Raw genomic sequence first — 20,039 nt, 5'->3', positions numbered from 1 at the left:
GCTGGTAGATGTGTGCTATCCCATTGGTCTCTGGATTCATCTGCTGCTTCTAAAGGAAAGAAAATTAACAGGTAAGAACATAATTTTTCGTTCATGAAGAGATTCATCCAAAGGGGTTTACAGTACACTGACTAGTAATCAGGTACTCTTAAATAATTTTCCCTTTCTGTCCCAGCAGGCTTACAATCTAACTATGGTACCTGGGGGCAATGGAGGAATTGAGTGACATGGCCAGAGCCATAAGGAGCAGACTGAGATCAAACAACCTAGTTCAGTGGTTGGCAAACTGCGGCTCTTTAACCATTTGAGTGCAGCTCACGTCTCGTGCCTAACCCGCTTCCCCCCAAGCCACCGCCGCCAGGGAATAGGCTGCCGCTGCTGCAATCCAGGAACAGACCGCCGCTGAGTTCTCCCTGCTTCCCCACTGAAGCGCAGGGCCGAAAAACTCTCGCCACCCGACAAGAAAGAAATGGAGCATGGAGAAAGAAAGAAATGAAACATAGAAGATGATGGCAGAAAAGAGCTACAGCCCATCAAGTCTGTCCACTCTGCTTACCCACCCCCTGTCTATGCCCTAATGACCCAATTTCCTTATCTTGACCCTCGTAGGGATCCCACATGGGTATCCCATTTATTCTTAAAGTCTGGCACGCTGTCTGCCTCACCTGCACTGGAAGCTTGTTCCAATGATCAACCACTCTCTCTGCGAAGAAATACTTTCTGGTGTCGCCATGAAATTTTCCGCCCCTGAGTTTGAGCGGGTGCCCTCTTGTGGCCGAGGGTCCCTTGGGAAAGAAAATATCATCTTCCACTTCGACACGTCCCGTGAGGTACTTAAATGTTTCGATCATGTCTCCCCTCTCCCTACGTTCCTCGAGAGTGTAGAGCTGCAATTTGTTCTGTCTCTCTTCGTACGAGAGACCCTTGAGCCCCGAGATCATCCTGGTGGCCGTACGCTGAACCGATTCAATTCTGCACACATCTTTACTGTAATGTGGCCTCCAGAATTGCACACAGTACTCCAGATGAGGTCTCACCGTGGCCCTGTACCACGGCATTATGACTTCAGGCTTTCGGCTGACGAAACTTCTATTGATACAACCCAATATCTGCCTTGCCTTAGATGAAGCCTTCTCCACTTGATTGGCAGTTTTCATGTCTGCACTGATGATTACTCCTAAATCTCGTTCTGCTGAAGTCCTAGTTAAGTTTCTCCGTTCAAGAAGTACGTCTTGCATGGATTTCCGCTTCCGAGGTGCATGACCTTACATTTCTTAGCATTGAAGCACAGAGAGAGAGAAACTGACATACAGAAAGAAAGGGGGCATAAAGAAAGAAAGAAATGGGGCACAGAGAGAGAAATACAGAAAGAAAAAGTTGGGGGAGGGAATGAGGTCTGGAGAAGAGGACACATACAGGAGGCTGAAAGAAGGGAAGAAATATTGAATGCACAGTCAGAAGAAGAAAGTGCAACCAGAGACTCATGAAATCACCAGACAACAAAGGTAGGAAAAATGATTTTATTTTCAATTTAGTGATCAAAATGTGTCCATTTTGAGAATTTATATCTGCTGTCTATATTTTGCACTATGGCTTCCTTTTACTAAACCGCAATAGCGGTTTTTAGCGCAGGAAGCCTATGAGCATCAAGAGCAGCGCAGGGCATTCAGCGCTAAAAACAGTTATCGCGGTTTAGTAAAAAGGGAGGGGGTATATTTGTCTATTTTTGTATAGTTACTGAAGTGACATTGCATAAAGTCATCTGCCTTGACCTCTTTGAAAACCCGCAGAATATAAATGATAATTAACATTTTCTCTACATACAGTGTGCTTTGTGGTTTGTTTGTTTTTTAATTTTATTGTTGGTTGATCATTTTGACTTGGCCACGAAGGTAAGGGGGAGGGAGGGGAGCTGCTGAAAGACATCTATTAATCCTTGCAGGCTTGACTGTGCAGGGAATTATTTTTGTAAAATCATTACATTACATGAGATTACATTAGTGATTTCTATTCTGCCATTACCTTGCGGTTCAAGGCGGATTACACAAGAGTTGTAACATTACATGAGAATTGTTGTAAGCATTACATGAGAATTGTCGAGAACTTAAGGAGTAACATGTTGGGTAATTAGAAACATTTTAGAGTGTGTGGTAGGTGGAGTTAGGGAAGGAACTGGGCGTGTTAAACAGGTTTTATGTGTTTTTTGAAGAGTAATGTTTTAGGTTGTTGGGTTTTTTTAAGGTTTTGTAGTTTGTGGTCATAGATAGCAGATTGGTGATTTGTCTGTCTAGTTTAGCTGCTTTGGTGGCCATTAGGTTGTCATAAAGTTTTCCTCTTGACATTTTATGTTGGTGGGTGTGTGAATAGTGAGTGGGTTCTTCTGTGCCTGGTTGAGGTGGATTGGGTTAGTCGGTTGTTCCAGTAGGTTGGGCTTTCTCCTTTAATAGCTTTGTTTAGTAGTCAGTAGAATTTGAAGTGTATTCTTGCTTGTATTGGGAGCCAGTGTGAGTCGTGGTATGCTTCTTTAATGTGATCATATTTTTTCAATGAGTAGATGAGTCTTAGTTCTGTATTTTGTATTGTTTGTAATTGCTTTATCATGGTTGCTGGGCAGGGGAGGTATAGTATGTTGCAGTAGTCTATTAGTCCAAGGATAAGAGATTGTACCAAAATTTGTAATTGTTTCCTGTCGAAGAATTTTCGGATTTGTCTTAGGTTTCTCATAGTCACGAATGATGTTTTTATTACTTTGTTGATTTGGGAATGTTTTGAGAATGTTTTGTTATGCGACTGGCATTATTTAGACTTTAATTTCTATAAATGAATAGAATGGAAATGATATAAAATTGCTTGCTTGTTTTTATGTGCGTGTGCTGAAGGGAAGTGGAGAGAGAGTGGGCTGAGGACGTTGAAGGGAAATGGGGAAGAGAGTGGGGAGAAGACGCTGATTTGTAAATTGATAATTGTACAGAATATTGTTTCTTGTACTTTAATATAATAAGTTCAGTATAAAACTATTTGAGGCTTGTGTGGATGGGATCAGATGGTTGATGGGGCAGGGACAGAGACAAATTTTTTCCCCCGTGTCATTCTCCAAGCTTTGCCACGAATCGATTTTGACTACGTGCGGGCGAGCGGGGTGTCAGTTGGGTTGACGTAGCCGTTGTAGCGCAAGCGGGCACGGGGTATGGCTCTCAAAAAAAATCTTAATCGTACTGCTGATTTGGGCTCTTTTGACTAATGAGTTAGCCTACCACTGACCTAGTTCTAACTGCTAGGCCACACCTCCACTCCACTGATTTTTATCTGCTCTGCTATTAAAAATGAAAAATATGCAAACTTACACTAAAGATTGTCCATAACAAAATATTTAGGTGGTTTTGTATTAGCTATAAATTCTAGTGTTTTATACATCACAAGAGCCTGGTCTGTCAAAGTGTGTCACAACAGAAGGTAAATATTTTAAAAGGTATGACACCTTACGTAGATTCACTAAAGTCAGCAATTGTCGTGAAACCTGTTTTCACAGATTTAACAACAATCGCTGATACACAAAACAACCTACTGCGTGTTTTTCCCCTCGATCACCCATTTTCCAATCCGGCCATGCAAAATAACCAAGCGATCGATTCACTTACATCACTTGGCTATTTTGCATGGTGTTTTACCGATCCTAAAACCCGATTGTTCTGTTACCGACAGGTCTGCCTGGGTTTTCTTTTTCATTTTCTTTTGCAATGGCACAGATATTTTGCTTGTATTACACACGCAAAATATCTGCCCAATTAAAAAAAATAAAAAAGTCTCCCGACAGTCCTCCCCAACGACCCACGACAAATCGCCCCACCCGCCCCAAATTCCAAAAAATTGCAGAAGAGATGCCCACTCCCTCCTGCCAGACACTCCCCCCGTGCTATACTTAAATATGTCAGTAGGGATGCCCACTCTTTCCTGCCAGCGGAGGCCACCCTCCATCGCTCCCCCCCCCCCGGTACCTTTAGACAGGAGCAGGAGGGGTGCTCAGTCAGTCCCTCCTCCGCCGTCTGCCTTCCAGGCCTTAGGTCCCTCCCCAGTGCATCTTCTCATGCATGGGGAGGGGCCTAAGGCCCTGATTGGCTCAGATTCCTTAAGCCACTCCCCTTGGGCAGGGTCTTAGTTGTCTGAGCCAATCAGGGACTCCCTTAGGCTCCCTCTGTATCCTGGATACAAGGGGGAGGAGCCTTAACCTTGCGCATTGAAAATATTTGATATTGCGTTTATATCAAAATTTTAATAAACTTGAAACTTCACAACGGGTTTCAGTTCCTCCAAACTCCAGTGCCAGCTGTGGTGAAGTCAGCAAGCTATAATCCATATCCGGGCTCAGGGGTGAAACTTGCAACATCAGCTCCAGCACTTCTGCGCTGTTAAAGGCGTCCCCAACATCGTTCCAGGACACGGAGAAACTCCAGGCCCCAAAGGGCTAAGTGAAACTTTGCCCTCCAAGACCGAGGTCTGCTCAAACTGGAACAGCATACGCTGTTATTGCCGCCTGTCGCATCAAAGAAGTGGAAGAGGAGGCAGGAAGAACACTCCTCTGCTTATCCCTGTGCTTAGGCATGCTAAGAGGTAAAGTTCCTGTGGAAAAGCTAGATTAGCCGGTAAAGTGCAGGAGCCACTTGAAAGCGTGCCATCGCCATCTTGATTCCCTCACTAAGGCCCTTTTTTTACAAAGGCGTGCTAAACATTTTAGCGTGGATTTAGCATGTGCTGAATTAACACGTGCGCTAACCGCTAACGCGTCCATAGGATAACATGCATGTGTTAGTGTTTAGTGCATGTTTAGCGCTCGATGATATTTAGCGTGTAATAAAAAGCATAGCGCACCTTTGTAAAGGAGGGGGTAAGCTTCTTAAATTAAACTAAACCTTAAGTTTATATACCGCATCCTCTCCATAATTATAGAGCTCGGCACGGTTTACAAAAGCTTAATATAAGGAAGGAACAGCATAATGGGGTTGGAGGTTGAGTATAAGGGGGAAGAGAGCCTTACATTTTTGTGAATAGCCTAGTTTTTAGATCCTTTCAGAGTAGTTGGAAGGAGCCCAGATTCCTTAGTGAGGCAGAAAGGTTATTCCAAAGCCCTGTGATTCTAAAGAAGAGAGATTTCCCTAATCTTCCCACATAGAGGATACCTTTTAGCGAGGGGAAGGATAGTTTAAATTTTTGGGTGGACCTGGTGGTATCAGGACTCAAAGAGTTCCAAGATAGTGGAATTAGGGGAGGGAGGATGCCATGTAAGATCGTAAAAGCTAGGCAGGCGCATATAAAATGAACCCTGGAAATTACTGGAAGCCAGTGAAGTTTGGACGGAAGTGGGGAAACGTGATCAAATTTGGTTTTTGTGAAGATCAGCTTGGCCACAGTGTTCTGAATTCGCTGAAGTCTTTGGAGACTTTTTTGGGTTAGACTTAAATAGATGGAGTTACAGTCTAGTCTAGTCTAATCTATCTCTGTTACCGCTTTTTATGCTCCTAAATTATAGTGAAATTATGAGTAAAAACATACACACTCATCCCTAATAAACTTTCAAAGAGGCCGATTTATGATATAACTCTTAAAGTTAGAAGCATATATCCTTTGAATATCAGATCCTAGCTATTTGACGTGATGGGTAATAATTAGAAAATCTGGTTTTATTGAATATTACTTAAGGTTTTGATTTTGTGTTTTTTTTTCCAGTTAAAACAAAATGTTATAAAAAACAAGACCTGCATCCAGCCTACATTGCTGAAGTCCAATTTGGCTGCTATAGATGGTGCAGAGTTTGAGTCCTGTTTCCAGCAGTTGCACCTATCTGATTCAGACAGTGGCTTCTTAAGGGGGAACAATATAAAAAGCAGTCGGCAGAAACAGCAGTGGACCATGACAGAAACACCAAAGTCAAATGAACAAAAAGGGTTCAGTATGACCTTGATTACAAAAGAAGCAAATGAGAGGGGTAAGTGATACTGAGTGCACGGGTGACTAGGAGGAGCAGTATACTTAGCCATATTAATATAGATATGATATGCCAAAACCCCTGTGCAACTATGGACTTGTTGCCGATTTAGATTTGTATGGATCTTTTGAAGTACTGATTTACTGATTTATGTGTGCGACTGAGTATGTGCAATAACAAGATAGTGCTAGACCTATTTAAAGTAATATGTGTTTGTTAGGTGTACTGTTTAGAATGCCTGTATGTTTTATCCATCCTGTTTTTTTTAATCTTGAGCTGTATCCTACCATTCCCTACTTCAAGTGGCTCTTAATATGCCCTTCTTGTGGCCCACTTAGAATGTAGTGCTATACAGAGAAGATGAGGATACCATCGGCTGATAAGTAATGGATAAGGCATCTGTCTTCTCTGATCCAGGGGTAGAGGTTTCTGAAATAAACAGTATAATATGAGATATGATAGCATGAGTAGATCTAATGTGTTTACCTGGACTTCCATCTTGACCTGTGAGCATGACCTGTACGCGTGATCAGGTCTGAAAAGATCTAGTTTGCAGTTAAAGTTTTGTTAATTTATTCCCCTAGAGGGGAAGCCCTGTGAGATTTCTTGACAGGATGAAGCCTTTAAATGTCAAATGTACAATCGATGTAAGAATTTTCCAGATGTTTTTCTGGTTAGCTATTTCTATGCTTAATGTTGTTTTGTTGGTTGTTTACTTTTACTTCCATGTATTATTGTCATACGCATGATTTATCCTGAGTCTTAATGAAGCTGGTATCCTATTAGATTGGGAGTGGTAGTGACAGTTGTCTTCTTAATTTACTAAGCTTGATTCCTGAGTAATGGCCCTTCCTCCTTTCCTCCTCCTGGACTCCTTTGATTTCGTGGCAACAACAACAAACCTTATCTACACTTTGATCTAGAGGGGTGAAGCCTCCTTAGGCTTCAAGAAGGGAATGAGGAAGAATCAGGAGTAAGACCTTCATGAAAATGTAGGTGAAGACCTCTATGAGACCCCCAAAAGTTATATTTTTAAGAGAGACATTGTGCTATTGAATCTTTCCCTGTCAGCAAGAAACAATATGCTCTGTAAGAGATTCATCTTTGCCCCAAAAAGCTGGCAAGTATCTGTTGACTATTACAACATTGGTTATCTGCTTACGGTAGCAGCCTTGGATATTTTAGGACTTTCCAGAAGACGATGAACCCAGAACAAGAAGATAAGCCCAGGCACCATTACTGCAGGATAAGATGTCTTACCAAAAGTTATCTAAACCAGTGTTCTTTAACCTTTTTACACCCGTGGACCGGCAGAAATAAAATAATTATTTTGTGGACCGGCAAACTACTAAGACCGAAATAAAAAAACACATTTTTGCCCTGTCTCCGCAAGCTCGGTCCCCACAAACCATCTGATCCCATCTGCACAAGCCTCAGTTATGATTTTATATTGAACGTATTTTATTAAAGTACAAAAAGAAACAACATTCTGTACAATTGTCATTTTATAAATATAAATATTCAGAGCAAGGACCAACAAAACCCCTGTCTCCCCTCCCCTTCACACATATCCCCTCGACTATCAAGAAAACTGAACAAGCCAAATTATTACAGAATGCTATTTAGAAATATCATGCTAACAGAATACTGCAGTCACACATGATAGGAATAGTGTTAGGCAGTGGCGTACCAAGGGAGGGGGCGTGGGGGGGGCGGTCCGCCCTGGGTGCCAAGCCCTGAGGGGGTGCTACCGGTCCGGTCCGGTTCCCCCCCCCTGCGCCGGGTGTCGCGTCTGGAAACAGCCTGCAACAAGATCGCGATGCCAGCGATCTTTGCCTGTTTCGGCTGTTTCCTCCGCCACGGTCCCGCCCCTCCTCTGATGTCAGAGGAGGGGCGGGACTGCGGCGGAGGAAACAGCTGAAGCAAGCAAAGATCGCTGGCATCGCACGATCTTCCTGCAAGCTGTTTCCCCAGGGAAATGAAGCGGGGAGGCCGGGGGAATGAGCAGTGCTTCGTGGTGGTGGTGGTGGGGCCGAACGGTCCTTCAAGGTAGTGGGGGGGGGGGCAGCAGGCCTTCAGGGTGGGGTGGGCAGGCAGACCTTGTGGAGGGGGGGGGGAGACAGGCCTTCGGGGGGGAGACAGGCCTTCGGGGGGGGAGACAGGCCTTCGGGGGGGGTGACAGGCCTTCGGGAGGGGTGACAGGCCTTCGGGGGGGTGCAGGCCTTCGGGGGGGTGCAGGCCTTCAAGGGAGGGCACAGGCTTTCAAGGGGGGTGTAGGCCTTCGGGGGGGGTGCAGGCCTTCAAGGGGAACAGGGGGACAGGCCTTCGGGGGGGGGTGCAGGCTTTCAGGGGGGACAGGCCTTCGGGGGGGGTGCAGGCCTTCAAGGGGGGCAGGCCTTCAGCGGGGGCAGGCCTTCAAGGGGAGCAGGCAGGCAGGCCTTCAAGGGGGGGACAGGCCTTCAGGGGTGGAATGCAGACCTTTAAGGGGGGGACAAGCCTTCAGGGGAGGGGGGGCCCTGGTGTAGAAGTACACGGAGGGAAGGGGGAGGGGTTCAAAGAGACGTGCATATGCCGGACTTTGGGTGGGAAGAAATAATGGGTCTGAAAATAGAGGAGAGAGAGAGAGGTGATGGACATGGGTTTTAGGGAGGGAAGGAACAAAAAGGGAGAGAAGTTGGACACAAGGGATGGTGTGGAGGGGGGGATAGAGATACTGATTAGGAGGGTAGTTGGGAAAAGAAAGGGAGAGATGGTAGACCCTGGGGTGGTGGGGAAGGAGGGAGAGCTGCTGGATGAAAGTGTAGTTAAGAAAAGGTGGATCTGTGGAGGGAGACAAAAAAAGGAAAGATGCCAGACATCCGGGGGAGGGAAGGGAAACGGAAGGGGAGGACAGAGATGGCAGATGGATGGTTAGCACGGAGAAAGAAGAAAGAAGGAGACCCTGGCAAGCAAGTTATCAGAAGACAACCAGAGCCTTGGACCAACAAGATTTGAAAAATAACCAGACAACAAAAAGGTAGAAAAACTAATTTTATTTTCTGTTTTGTGATTACAATATGTCAGATTTGAAATGTGTATCCTGCCAGAGCTGGTGTTAGACCGCAAACGTGAGCTAGGATTTAACAGAGAGAGGAAAAGTCCTTTTTGTTTCTTTATTTTATTTATACCACAGCGCCAGTGTGGTTAGGAGAAGCCAAAGGGGGGTGAAAAATCTCTAAAATAAACCCACCAGGATGTTTGAAAAAAAACACCCAATTGGGCAGGAAAATCGAATCGATAAACCAATTCAATAGGCTGAATCGAATCGAAATTTTTTTTTCCTGAATCTGGCAGCACTAGTTTGCGCTACTGTCTTAGACTTTAGGACCTGGGATTGGGAAGAGATGGCATCCTCAGTACTTTATAATGCAAGTGAAATGAGGATTTGGTCAGATTTTTGAAGGGTCTGCACTCTGCAGAAGAAAAATTTTGTATAGTTCCGGGGACATGAGACAGCAGGAAATGGGAACTTTTCTTCCTTGGCAAGGCTGAGGATGTCAGAGAGTTCAGTTAAAATATGTGCTTTATAAGAAAATATAATAATGTGTTTTATAAAGTTTATAACATTGTTGGCCTACCCAGTGAGGTGTTCCTAGTGGTGGTGGTGGCAGCGTGTCAATGTGTTGAGAGGAAGAGGTGATCTGGGAAATTCTGCTGAGAAAACTCCGGGCCCATTTCCACCCCCCAGTTAGTCCACTCCACTCAACTGGTTCACACACTGAATGGGTCTTTGGGTGTTGTTCCTGGGTAGTTGTTTTGGGATCTCTTCCAGTGGTTTGTCAGTATCTCCTTCTGGTCCAAGGAAGGAAACTTTGTTAACCTTAGCACTGACCTACAGAATATGTTTGTAACAGCGCTGCTTGTGTGGCATTAGTCTATGTAGTGACCGAAAGAAAAAACCAGACCTTTGCACATTTTTGCACTATATGGTGGGTGTATGAGGAGATTCACATTTCCTGCACAGCTATGTCCTTGTGAAGTTACCTTGTGCTGTATTTGACATCTAGCAAAGTCTCTGGAAGGAAAGATCTCAGCTTAAAAATGAAGTGACCAGAAGTTATGGTAAAAGCAGATAGCGTAGCTGGTTTTAAGAAAGGTTTGGACAAATTCCTGGAGGAAAAGTCCATAGTCTGTTGTTAAGACATGGGGGAAACATCTGCTTGCCCTGGATCGGTAGCATGGAATGTTGCTACTCTTTGGGTTTTGACCAGGTACTAGTGACCTGGATTGGCTTCCATGAGAATGGGTTACTGGGCATGATGGACCATTGGTCTGACCCAGTTAGGCTATTCTTATGTTATGTTCTCATCTGAAGGGGCCTTTGTTTTCACTTCTTATTTTAATGTATTTTTTTTCTGAGAACTTAAGTGTTTTTTATAATGGGAACAAAAATGGAAGAGAATTAATGTGTGTGGAATGGGGGGGTAACTAATTTCTTCAGCTAAATAATTCAATCCACCTCAACCAGACATAGGAGAACTCGCGCACCATTCACACACCCTCCAACCAAAAACGTCAAAAGAAAAAAAACAAATCGACAACCTCCTAGCCATTCGAGCTGCAACACTCGACCCCCATCTCTACAACCTATTGACCTCGACCACAAACTACAAAACCTTCAAAAAAGAAATAAAAACCATTCTATTCAAAAACACATAAAACCGACCTAACACAATCAGAACTGTCCCAAGCATCACCTGCAACTACTCCATATGTACTTCTGATGTCATGACAATTTAGACATAATTTATGTTATGTTATGGTATGTTTGGAATAATGGTTACATATATGAGGTTCAATAAAAGAAAATTTTCACTGCCTGTTTCTATTATGACCATTTATTCAGTTTCATGGTTATTACAAAAAATATTTTTTTACATGGGGGGGTGTCAAAAAATTATGGGCCCCGGGTGCCACATACCCTAGGTACGCCACTGGTGTTAGGCTTTGCAGTCCCCAGTTATGTCTCTAGCAGGATATATATTTCAAATCTGAGATATTGTAATGACAAAATAGAAATAAAATGATTTTTTTCTACCTTTTGTGGTCTCTGCTTTCATCTTCTTTCCACTCTTCCTTCCAGCGTCTGCCCGTTCCATCCACTGTCTGGCCTCTCCCCCTTCCATATGTATCTGACTTCTTTCTATGCCCCTCACCCCTTTCCATCCAGCCTGTGCCTCCTCTCTCCTTTTTACATCATTCATTCCAGCTTCACTGCTTTCTTCATTTTTATCTCTCCTACACCAGATCTAGCATCTTTATCCCTCTCTCATTTCTCTGCTGACCCCCTTTCCAACATCAATCTCTCTCTACTTTCTCATTCCTGTCTCTCCCCTTTCCCTCCTCTAATCTCCCTGCCAGCTGTTTCCTTCCTTTTTTCCTTCTCCCTTCCCTCCTCCCCCCTATCCAACAGTAGCTCTCTTCCCATCCCTTTCCCTCTTCCCCTCCCAGCAGCATCTCTCTTTCTACCTCCCTCCAGGTGCAGTAGCAGCTCTCCCTTTATCCATCAGCTTCCCAGCCTCCAACAGTGGCTTCCTCTCCTTCCAGCAGCTCTCAGTACTTGCCTGCAGCAGTGATTTCTTTAGGCAGCCTTGGGTCCGTTGCCGCCTCTGAGGAAAGGGGAAGTTGCCAAAGTGAATCACTGCCCTGGTAAGTACAGAGCTGCTAGGAGAGGAGACAGCCACTGTTGAAGGCTCCCCATGATCTTACTCCTGCTGTGCCCTGCACATTCGCGACCCCCCCCCCCCCAAGCCGGCAAAAATAGCTTTGCACCGCAGGCCTTACCACCCAAGACGTGCATCCTGCACGTGGGCAGACTCTCAGCACAAACGCTGCTGATGGCCCCAATCGACACGCTGATCTCCCCTCACACGCTGACCATCTCCTCTCTGCCTGCACTTTCCCCATGGCCCTCTTCGGCGACTCGGCAGGGGCAGCGATCAAGACAGGCTGCCGACGTCGGGACCTTCAATCTCCGAGTCCCGCCTATTTTGTTTCAACTTCCTGTTTCCGCATAGGCGAGACTCACAGAGGGAATGGCCGACGTCGGCAGCCTGTCTTGATCGCCCGAGGCTGGGAGGAACAGAAGATTTCCGCGAACACCACCGGGGCAGGAAATTTAACGGCGTCCATCTCGCCGGTCCTGTGCGGACCGGTAGGAATTTTCTGCGGACCGGCACCAGTCCGCGGACCGGCAGTTGAAGAACTGTGATCTAAACTACTAATGAAGGACAATGAAGCTTAGGAGGAGAGGGGGCCTACTCTCAGAAATTATTGTACTTAGTATTAAGAATGTATTGTCAGGGAAATAGATCAATTTTGACACTAGGTTACATCTTGCTTCAATATGGCTCCGAGATAAATATGCAGACTCTACAATCAATAGATATGATGAATGTGTCAACCCAATGGAAAGTAAGTATGTAATCTGTAACCAGGCTAGGCTACTGAACTAAAAGTATATAAGTAGCATACTGGTTGCCTTAGACCAGTGGTTCCCAAACTTTTTTGTCCTACTGCTCCCTTTCCAGAAAAAATATTACTTGGCGCCCCCTGGAAATTAATTTTTTTTTAAATTTTAATAGCAATTAATAGGAAATATATATGTATTAATGTTTCTACCTTTTTCATAAAATATAGTAAAGAAAGGTGTAAATTAGAAATATTGAACTTTGAAATTATGAAACTATTTATTGAACTGAGAATAGAATGTAATACAAAAAAAGTTAAAACATTCAAAATCATCTTAATGAGAAGGATGAAACTGGTGTGCTGCTACCAATTTAGTAATCCTTGGCTCTATTTTCATCAGCAGTAATCTTAAATCACCGCAATTAACTATTTGCAATTGGTTTCTTTTTTTTGTTAATAAATTGGTTACTGCACTGAACCCACGTTCCACTAAATATGATGAAGGAAATGCAATTAAGAACTTTTGAATTACAGCCCATATTTCAGGATAAGCCGTAGGGATCTCCTTTTGCAGCCAGAATTGTTGGTAGCCGCTTTTGAATTTAAATTTCAATTCATCATTTGTAGTTACGTACTTCCATCAGTTCTTCTTGTAACTGTGGAAATTCTTCTGTGTTTACACTTGAAAAAGGATCCAAAATCCAATCAGGTATGTTCATTTTCAAAATATCATCAAATCGTTGATTAAAATCTGAATGGAGAGCAACCAACTGCTCACAATAAGAAAGTATATCGTATTTATTTTCTGCTTCTGATAAATTTGGGAACTGGCGGAATTCCCCTCGTCCAAAGTTTCGTTTGTACAGAAGAAGTTTTGTCACAAATTAAATTCACTTCATCCCCTTGAAGCTGAAGATTGCTTTCATTAAATTTTTGAAACAAGTCTGTCAAGTAAGCAATGTTACTTTTGGATTTAATTAAATTGGATCGTAAAGCATCATTTTTATCTTTCAAGAACTCCAGCACCGAGTTAAACAGTTTATAAAACCTATTTAAACAGGCACCCTTTGACAACCAACAAACTTCTGTATAAAGCAGCAAACGATCAAATTCTTCATCGTTTTCAATGCAAAGCTGTTTAAATAATCTGTCATTCAATGATTTGCTTCTGATTATTACATATTGTAATTAATTGCATATTGCTTTAATTACATATTGTAATGAATTATGTAGGCGTGCACTTAAATTTTTGGCAACTAGATGTTGACGATGGATGATACAGTGTACTGTGAATACATTCGGCACCTCCTTTTTTTTAAATATGCAAGAAAACCTCTGTAGCGCCCTACCATCGCTGGAGCACTATCTGTGGCTACTGATAAGATATTACTCAGAGGTATTTCTGATGAGGGCTCGGTTGAGCGTTTTGGCATAGCTCCATTGTAAGTCGGGCGGGAAAGTAAGCTGTCTTCGCTCCTTTATAGAGGGCGACAGCGGGAGCGATATGTGGATGTTCCCAGTGCGGGTCAGCTGGTCTCCTTTTTCCCTATGGCATTCGCGGCCATTTTAGTTTGTCTGCAACGGTTGCGTGGTCCACATATTGGCAGATATTCACTGAGGTGTTCATTCTGCTTGCCAATGTAGTGTTCATGCCGGTAGACTGTGGCGGTTCAATTTTCTTGGTGCTGACTCAGGAGCTCTAGGGAATCGAGTCTTCTCTGAGAAGAGTTAGTTTTCAGTGCGCTTCAACAGCAGAGGTACCTTTGTGCTCTGACCAAGCTGCATAGTTTTCTTGTCGTATAGGTGGTTTTCTTCCTCGGTGGGGAGTTGTATAATCTGTTTCTTCCTTCCCTGTGATTTCTACTGGGATGGTGGTTTGTTTTTTGGATTTTCTTATTTTTCCCTGTTTTGATAATCAGGGCGGTCCTTTTCCGTTATCCTGTGGAGATTAGTTGCTGTTTCTGAGTCTAGGTGTGTGTTTCCACAGGTGGCTGGGGATAATTTTGATGTTTGCCTGGCCTACTGCATATTCTGCCCTTTTCCTGCTGCCCTCCTCTTCTTTTCGATTGTTGGGCTGTGTGCATCTGCAGCGGTCTTTTTATGGTACTGTATGTATCATTGTTAGGACAGAGACCTGCTATTAGTCTGGTCTAATGTGAAGCCTCTTGCCTGGTCTGGCCTTGGTTGGGCCGCTTCCTTTCAGTTGTGAGGTTTGCAGCTTGGAATGCTGACAGCAGGGACTGGTTGTCCTGGAGTGGAGACCTTTCTCGGGGCACCTTTTGGTTTAAGCTACGGTACCAGGGGCCGCGATTTCGTGTCTTTCGAGTAGATGTGTTACAGTACTTGGTTTGTTGGTTTGCTTATTTCTGTTTCTGCGGTCGAGGGGCCAGTTTTCTCCAGCGGTTGCTCTATTTCAGGGCTTTCTTCCTAGCAAATCTCTGGCTGCTTCAGGGAATATGGCTGTTTTCCTATCCTGGCGGTTGTTGGCAGGGCTGCCTTGGCCAGGTGCGGGGTATGTAGCTTCAATGGGCTAGCGCACCATTTGTCGCTTGACGCTGGCATGTTTGCTGGTGTCTATTCTATGGGCTAGGCTTTCCCTTTGGTCTTGGTTGATTGTGGCACTGTTAGGGGGGTCCTATTATTATTATTTTATCTTTTCTTTCAGACTCCTTGTCCTTAGGGATTTTGGTGGTTGCCTTTGCCCACCACTTCTCTGGGCACGCAGAGTCCCTGGCTTCTGCTGTTGCGCCCACTTGGTTGCCTTTTTGAACTAGGTGAGCAAGCATTTACTATCTCTAACTCTCGGCGCCTTGCCGTATGCTCTCCCCTTTAGTATTCTACACATGGTTGACGGTGTCTCTCATTTCCATATGGGCTTCTTCTTTCTGGTTTACAGGGCTAATTTCTTTAGTGTCTTGGGGTGGAAAACGGACTGTCCATGTGTGCTGGGTTCATGTTCTCTATTTTCAGCAATTTGCCCTTTTTCTGGCTATATGATACTGCTCCTATATAGACTAATGGGTTCTAGAGCCTATTCAGGCTGCCCTATCAGCATGGCACAGAAATGTCACAGCCTCAAGCTGTGGACATGATAGTATGCCGAAGACGCCTGACTGCGATGCCAGATAACCTGGCCGCATAGCACAAGCGGTGTGACTCGGTGTCAAGACCATGTCGTCATAAGAGAGGAGACTCTGTTGCTGTTTACCATGATACCACTGTAAGCCTCGCTTACATGTTACCCCATCTATTTCAACTTCTTTTGCCAGGCACCGCTAGGCTTTGGGGTGTTCTGTCTCCCTGCTCTTTCATTGTGTTTAAAACAAAAAAAACACTAAATAAATACATAAATTTTCTCTCCTGGCTTTTGACAGTTCTCTCAATGTCATAATTCCAATATAGAGGACTGTGAGATTGTTTCTCTTCTCTCGCATTGTCACAGGTCTCTGTCTTTCTGTGCTTCTGACTAGTAGAATGTTCAAGTATGCTAGTCAGGCAGTTTTCACCTCTTGGGGTTTGGCTTTAGGTTCTGTCTTTATCTCAGTATCACCTTTCTCTTCTACCCTTTGGGTATTGTGGTTTGGTCATTAGAATTCCTTTTTCCTGCGCTTGCAGTTGTTACTTTCTGGCAGACTTATTTCTCTGTTTGAGTGCCTGGGGCTCGAGTGGCTGCAGTTGCTGGTCGGGTTGTCTACTAACCAGTGCTTCAGCAGCCATAGGTGTACCTCTGCGCTTGTGCACATGTGGTACCACTAGGATTTGATGGCTGGCGATGTCTTTTCGCCCACTGACTGAGAACCAGTTTCCAGTTCAACCTTTTCCTATGGGTTGAGTATCCTGTTCCGATCTAGGTATGGTGCCTCATTTCCCCATTTTCGGATACGAAGGGGTCACTCTTGAGTTTCATGTACCAATCTAGGTATGGTGCCTCGTTTATCTCTTTTCGGGTAAGAAGGGGATTCTCTTTTCGTATCATGTGTACATTTTCACGGAATAGCTGCTGTGCGGGCAGGCGCAGGGATATATGTTTAAGGGGCTGCATCTCAGATTTTGCTTGTCCTGTCCTGTTGCTGCCTTGCGCTCCCTAGACACAGTTGGACGGGGAGGAAGCCACTCTGGCTGTTTCACATGTCGGTGGCTGTAGCTGTTTGTTTTCGATCTATCTCCGAAATGACGGAGGTGATTAGTGGAGTACCACAGGGCTCAGTCTTGGGCCCAATCCTATTCAACATCTTTATAAGAGACTTGGCAGAAGGGCTTCGAGGTAAAATAACATTATTCGCCGATGATGCCAAACTAAGTAATGTAGTGGGCAAATGCACAACAGACGAAGATTCAATGCCCGACAACATGATGCACGACCTACTTCTACTGGAGCGATGGTCTAGGACATGGCAACTCAACTTCAATGCCAAAAAATGCAAAGTTATGCACCTGGGCAGCCAGAATCCATGCAAGTCTTATACCCTTAATGGCGAGATCCTAGCAAAAACGGTAGCAGAACGAGACTTGGGGGTAATCGTCAGTGAGGACATGAAGTCTGCCAATCAAGTGGAGCAGGCTTCGTCCAAGGCAAGACAAATCATGGGCTGCATACGAAGGGGTTTCGTCAGTCGTAAGGCGGAAGTCATTATGCCATTGTATAGATCCATGGTGAGGCCCCACCTGGAATACTGTGTGCAATTCTGGAGGCCGCATTATCGCAAGGATGTGCTGAGACTGGAGTCGGTGCAAAGAATGGCCACCCGGATGGTCTCGGGACTCAAGGATCAACCATACGAAAAACGGCTTGACAAATTACAGCTATACTCGCTCGAGGAGCGCAGAGAGAGGGGAGACATGATCGAGACGTTCAAGTATCTTACGGGCCGCATCGAGGCGGAGGAAGATATCTTCTTTTTCAAGGGTCCCACGACAACAAGAGGGCATCCGTTGAAAATCAGGGGTGGGAAACTACGAGGTGACACCAGGAAGTTCTTTTTCACTGAAAGAGTGGTTGATCGTTGGAATAGTCTTCCACTACAGGTGATTGAGGCCAGCAGCGTGCCTGATTTTAAGGCCAAATGGGATCGGCACATGGGATCTATTCACAGGGCAAAGGTAGGGGAGGGACATTAAGGTGGGCAGACTAGATGGGCTGTGGGCCCTTATCTGCCGTCTATTTCTATGTTTCTATGTTTCTATCTTCTTCCTATTCTACCTTACTGGTTTGGTTTACCTTTTTTTTTTGGTTTATTCTGTTTTTCAAATTTATCCATCGCATTGCCTATAGGTTCTTGCATTTGACTCAAATTTTTCTTCTATTGTTGCTTGATTATTGCACTTGTAAGCATGTCCTAGGGGTGGGCAGCATAATCCACACTGAGTTACGTGATGGCTCTTTGGTGAGAGAACAATCAGGTGGTCTGGCGTCTTGCTTGGGTACACTACTGTCAACATAGCTATTGCTAGCAATCAGCATTTTCAGTTGGCATAACTAATGTCGGCAAAGGCCTATGGGAAATTATATCAATCTGACTCTGGAATGTAGATGCAGATAGACCCTGAGTGCTTATTCACAGAAAGCATCCAGGCAGACGATTTCATATAGCCCTAAAGACGGTTTCAAATAGCCCTAATGAAACCAACTTGCAGCTAAGAGGGGGAAAGAGGTGCTAAGAAGATGTGTTAATGTCTGATGCTTAGGATGGACAGCTTAGGATATACAATGGGTCCAGGTGCACAGATAACTAAGGTTAATCAGAAACTATTGTCAGAGGCATACTAGAAATTACATTTGACTTCAGCCTATTCTTCTTCTGTCTAGCACAAGTTTACTATGTTTAAGTTCTATTGAAGCTCAATAGATTCTGTATTTATAATAAGTTTCCAAACTATAAAAGCCCTCTCGCAACATCACCCCCCTCTCTTGGTTCTGGTCTCTCTTGCTAGCTTGGGGCATCACCCTCCCCCCCCCCCTTTCTCTCTCTTTCTTTGTGTGTTCTCTCTCATTCACAAGATCACAGAAGCAATCTCTGTAATTTTAATGCTTAATTGTAACTTTTATGAATCCTACTTTTCTGTATGCCTATTTCTATAATATATTCTTTATGCAATCACCTCTGGCTGTGCTTCTCATTTGATTCTATTCCTGGTGAATCTTCGGTGAGGGAATTGAACCTGGGACCTGGCGTTTTGTAAGGGCGCCTCTAACATAACCCCCACAACAATCCTTAACCTCACATTGTGGGGGCCACTACCATCCTTACAACTACGTTCTCTTTCTCACTCCAGAGGAAGTCGACACCAACACTGTCACTTTGGACATCTTAAGTGAGGCTGTTGCAAGCAAAATGGGACTGGCCTGAACGGGAGTTGCTGGCCACAGACAGGGAAAAGGAAGATCTTGTTGTTTCTTCTGCAGCGGTTGGCCTCCGTTTATTCTTTCCACGCCTTTCTGGTGGGCTCATCTTTCTTAATTTTTATGGATTTCTGGTCCGTGAATCTGGCTGGGTCTGGATGAGTATCCATTTTTTCTGATGTTTGGGTCAGTTACCCTTGGTTCCCGCATACCTGTTACTGTTCGCATGTCTTATGTAACCTGTTCTGTGGTGAGGGTGGTACTTCCTGACTTTCTCTTTCCCTCTGGTTTGTCTCACTTGATGTCTGCCTCTGCTGAGCGAGGTTTCTCTGTTTGCATATTGTCCCTTCCTTGCTGGACAGTGTTTGCGGCATAGCTGATGTGGGTGGACTCTATTCTACCTTCTCACTACACCTGTGATCTAGTTAGTCCGTGCGACTCTACTTGTTCTCTCCAGTGGTATCACCTATTCACATTTCAGTTGATTTGGTTCTTCTATATTCCTCCTGCTTTCATCGTGATTTCTGGAGTCTGGATTGGCATCCTTCGGTGGGCCTCAGCTGCTGGAGGGAGGAGGCTGCCTTCAGCCATGCCTCTTCTGTGGCATTCTCAGGGGGTGACTCCTTTCCTCTCTTCAGTGAGGTTTTCTTCTTACATTTGTTCCGCAATTTCACTCTTTTCGGAGTACTTTCAATCTACTACATTGAAATGGCTCTTATTTAGTTTGTGAACCTTCACTTTTTGTGTTTACAAACTCCATGCCCTCAACCCGTGCAAGGGGACGGGGGTCTGTTATGGTGTGCTTTTTCCTGTATGTCATGGCTTTCTGATGGGTTAGGGGCCTTGCAGGATATAGCGTATTCATTAGGTATCCTTTCATGTCACGATAGTTTGGTGCTTGCACTAGTTCTATTTGTGGTGGAGCACGGCAGCTGGGTTTCCACAGCATGATGCTCTTGGATACTGTTTGCGTCTGTGCTCTCATGTATTCTGAGATTAGCCCCTGTCTGCTTGTAGAGTTCATTCACTGTCATTTCACATTGTCTTGACCTTATGCTGCTTAGCATGCATTGGATGGGGCAATTTTCACCATATCTTGGTGGTTCTCTATATATACACAGTGGTGGTCTGGGTGTGGAGCTTCTTTTGCCGTGGCCATTGGTACGTTGGCATTGATGCAGTGGTGTTTGTTTCCCTCCCCACGTTTGGACTGCTTTGCTTCATCCCACTAGTCTCTGGATTCATCTGCTGTTGATGACAAGGAAGGAA

At 44.5% G+C, this 20,039-nt stretch overlaps 1 protein-coding gene across 1 annotated transcript in view; it reads left to right on the top strand.

Moving 5' to 3' along the window:
- Window positions 1-20,039, top strand: part of GCNA (germ cell nuclear acidic peptidase) — a 137,363-nt gene that overhangs the window by 13,935 nt on the left and 103,389 nt on the right. The window contains exon 2 of the mRNA XM_033944459.1: window positions 5,722-5,980. Coding sequence (XP_033800350.1) covers window positions 5,722-5,980 — 259 coding nt within the window. The remainder of the gene's footprint in view (window positions 1-5,721; window positions 5,981-20,039) is intronic.

Source organism: Geotrypetes seraphini, chromosome 5 (genome assembly GCF_902459505.1).
Source record: "Geotrypetes seraphini chromosome 5, aGeoSer1.1, whole genome shotgun sequence".
In the NCBI taxonomy this organism is placed as follows: Eukaryota; Metazoa; Chordata; class Amphibia; order Gymnophiona; family Dermophiidae; genus Geotrypetes; species Geotrypetes seraphini.
Note: the sequence above shows the minus strand (reverse complement) of the source record. Positions and strands in the feature narration are given on the sequence as shown.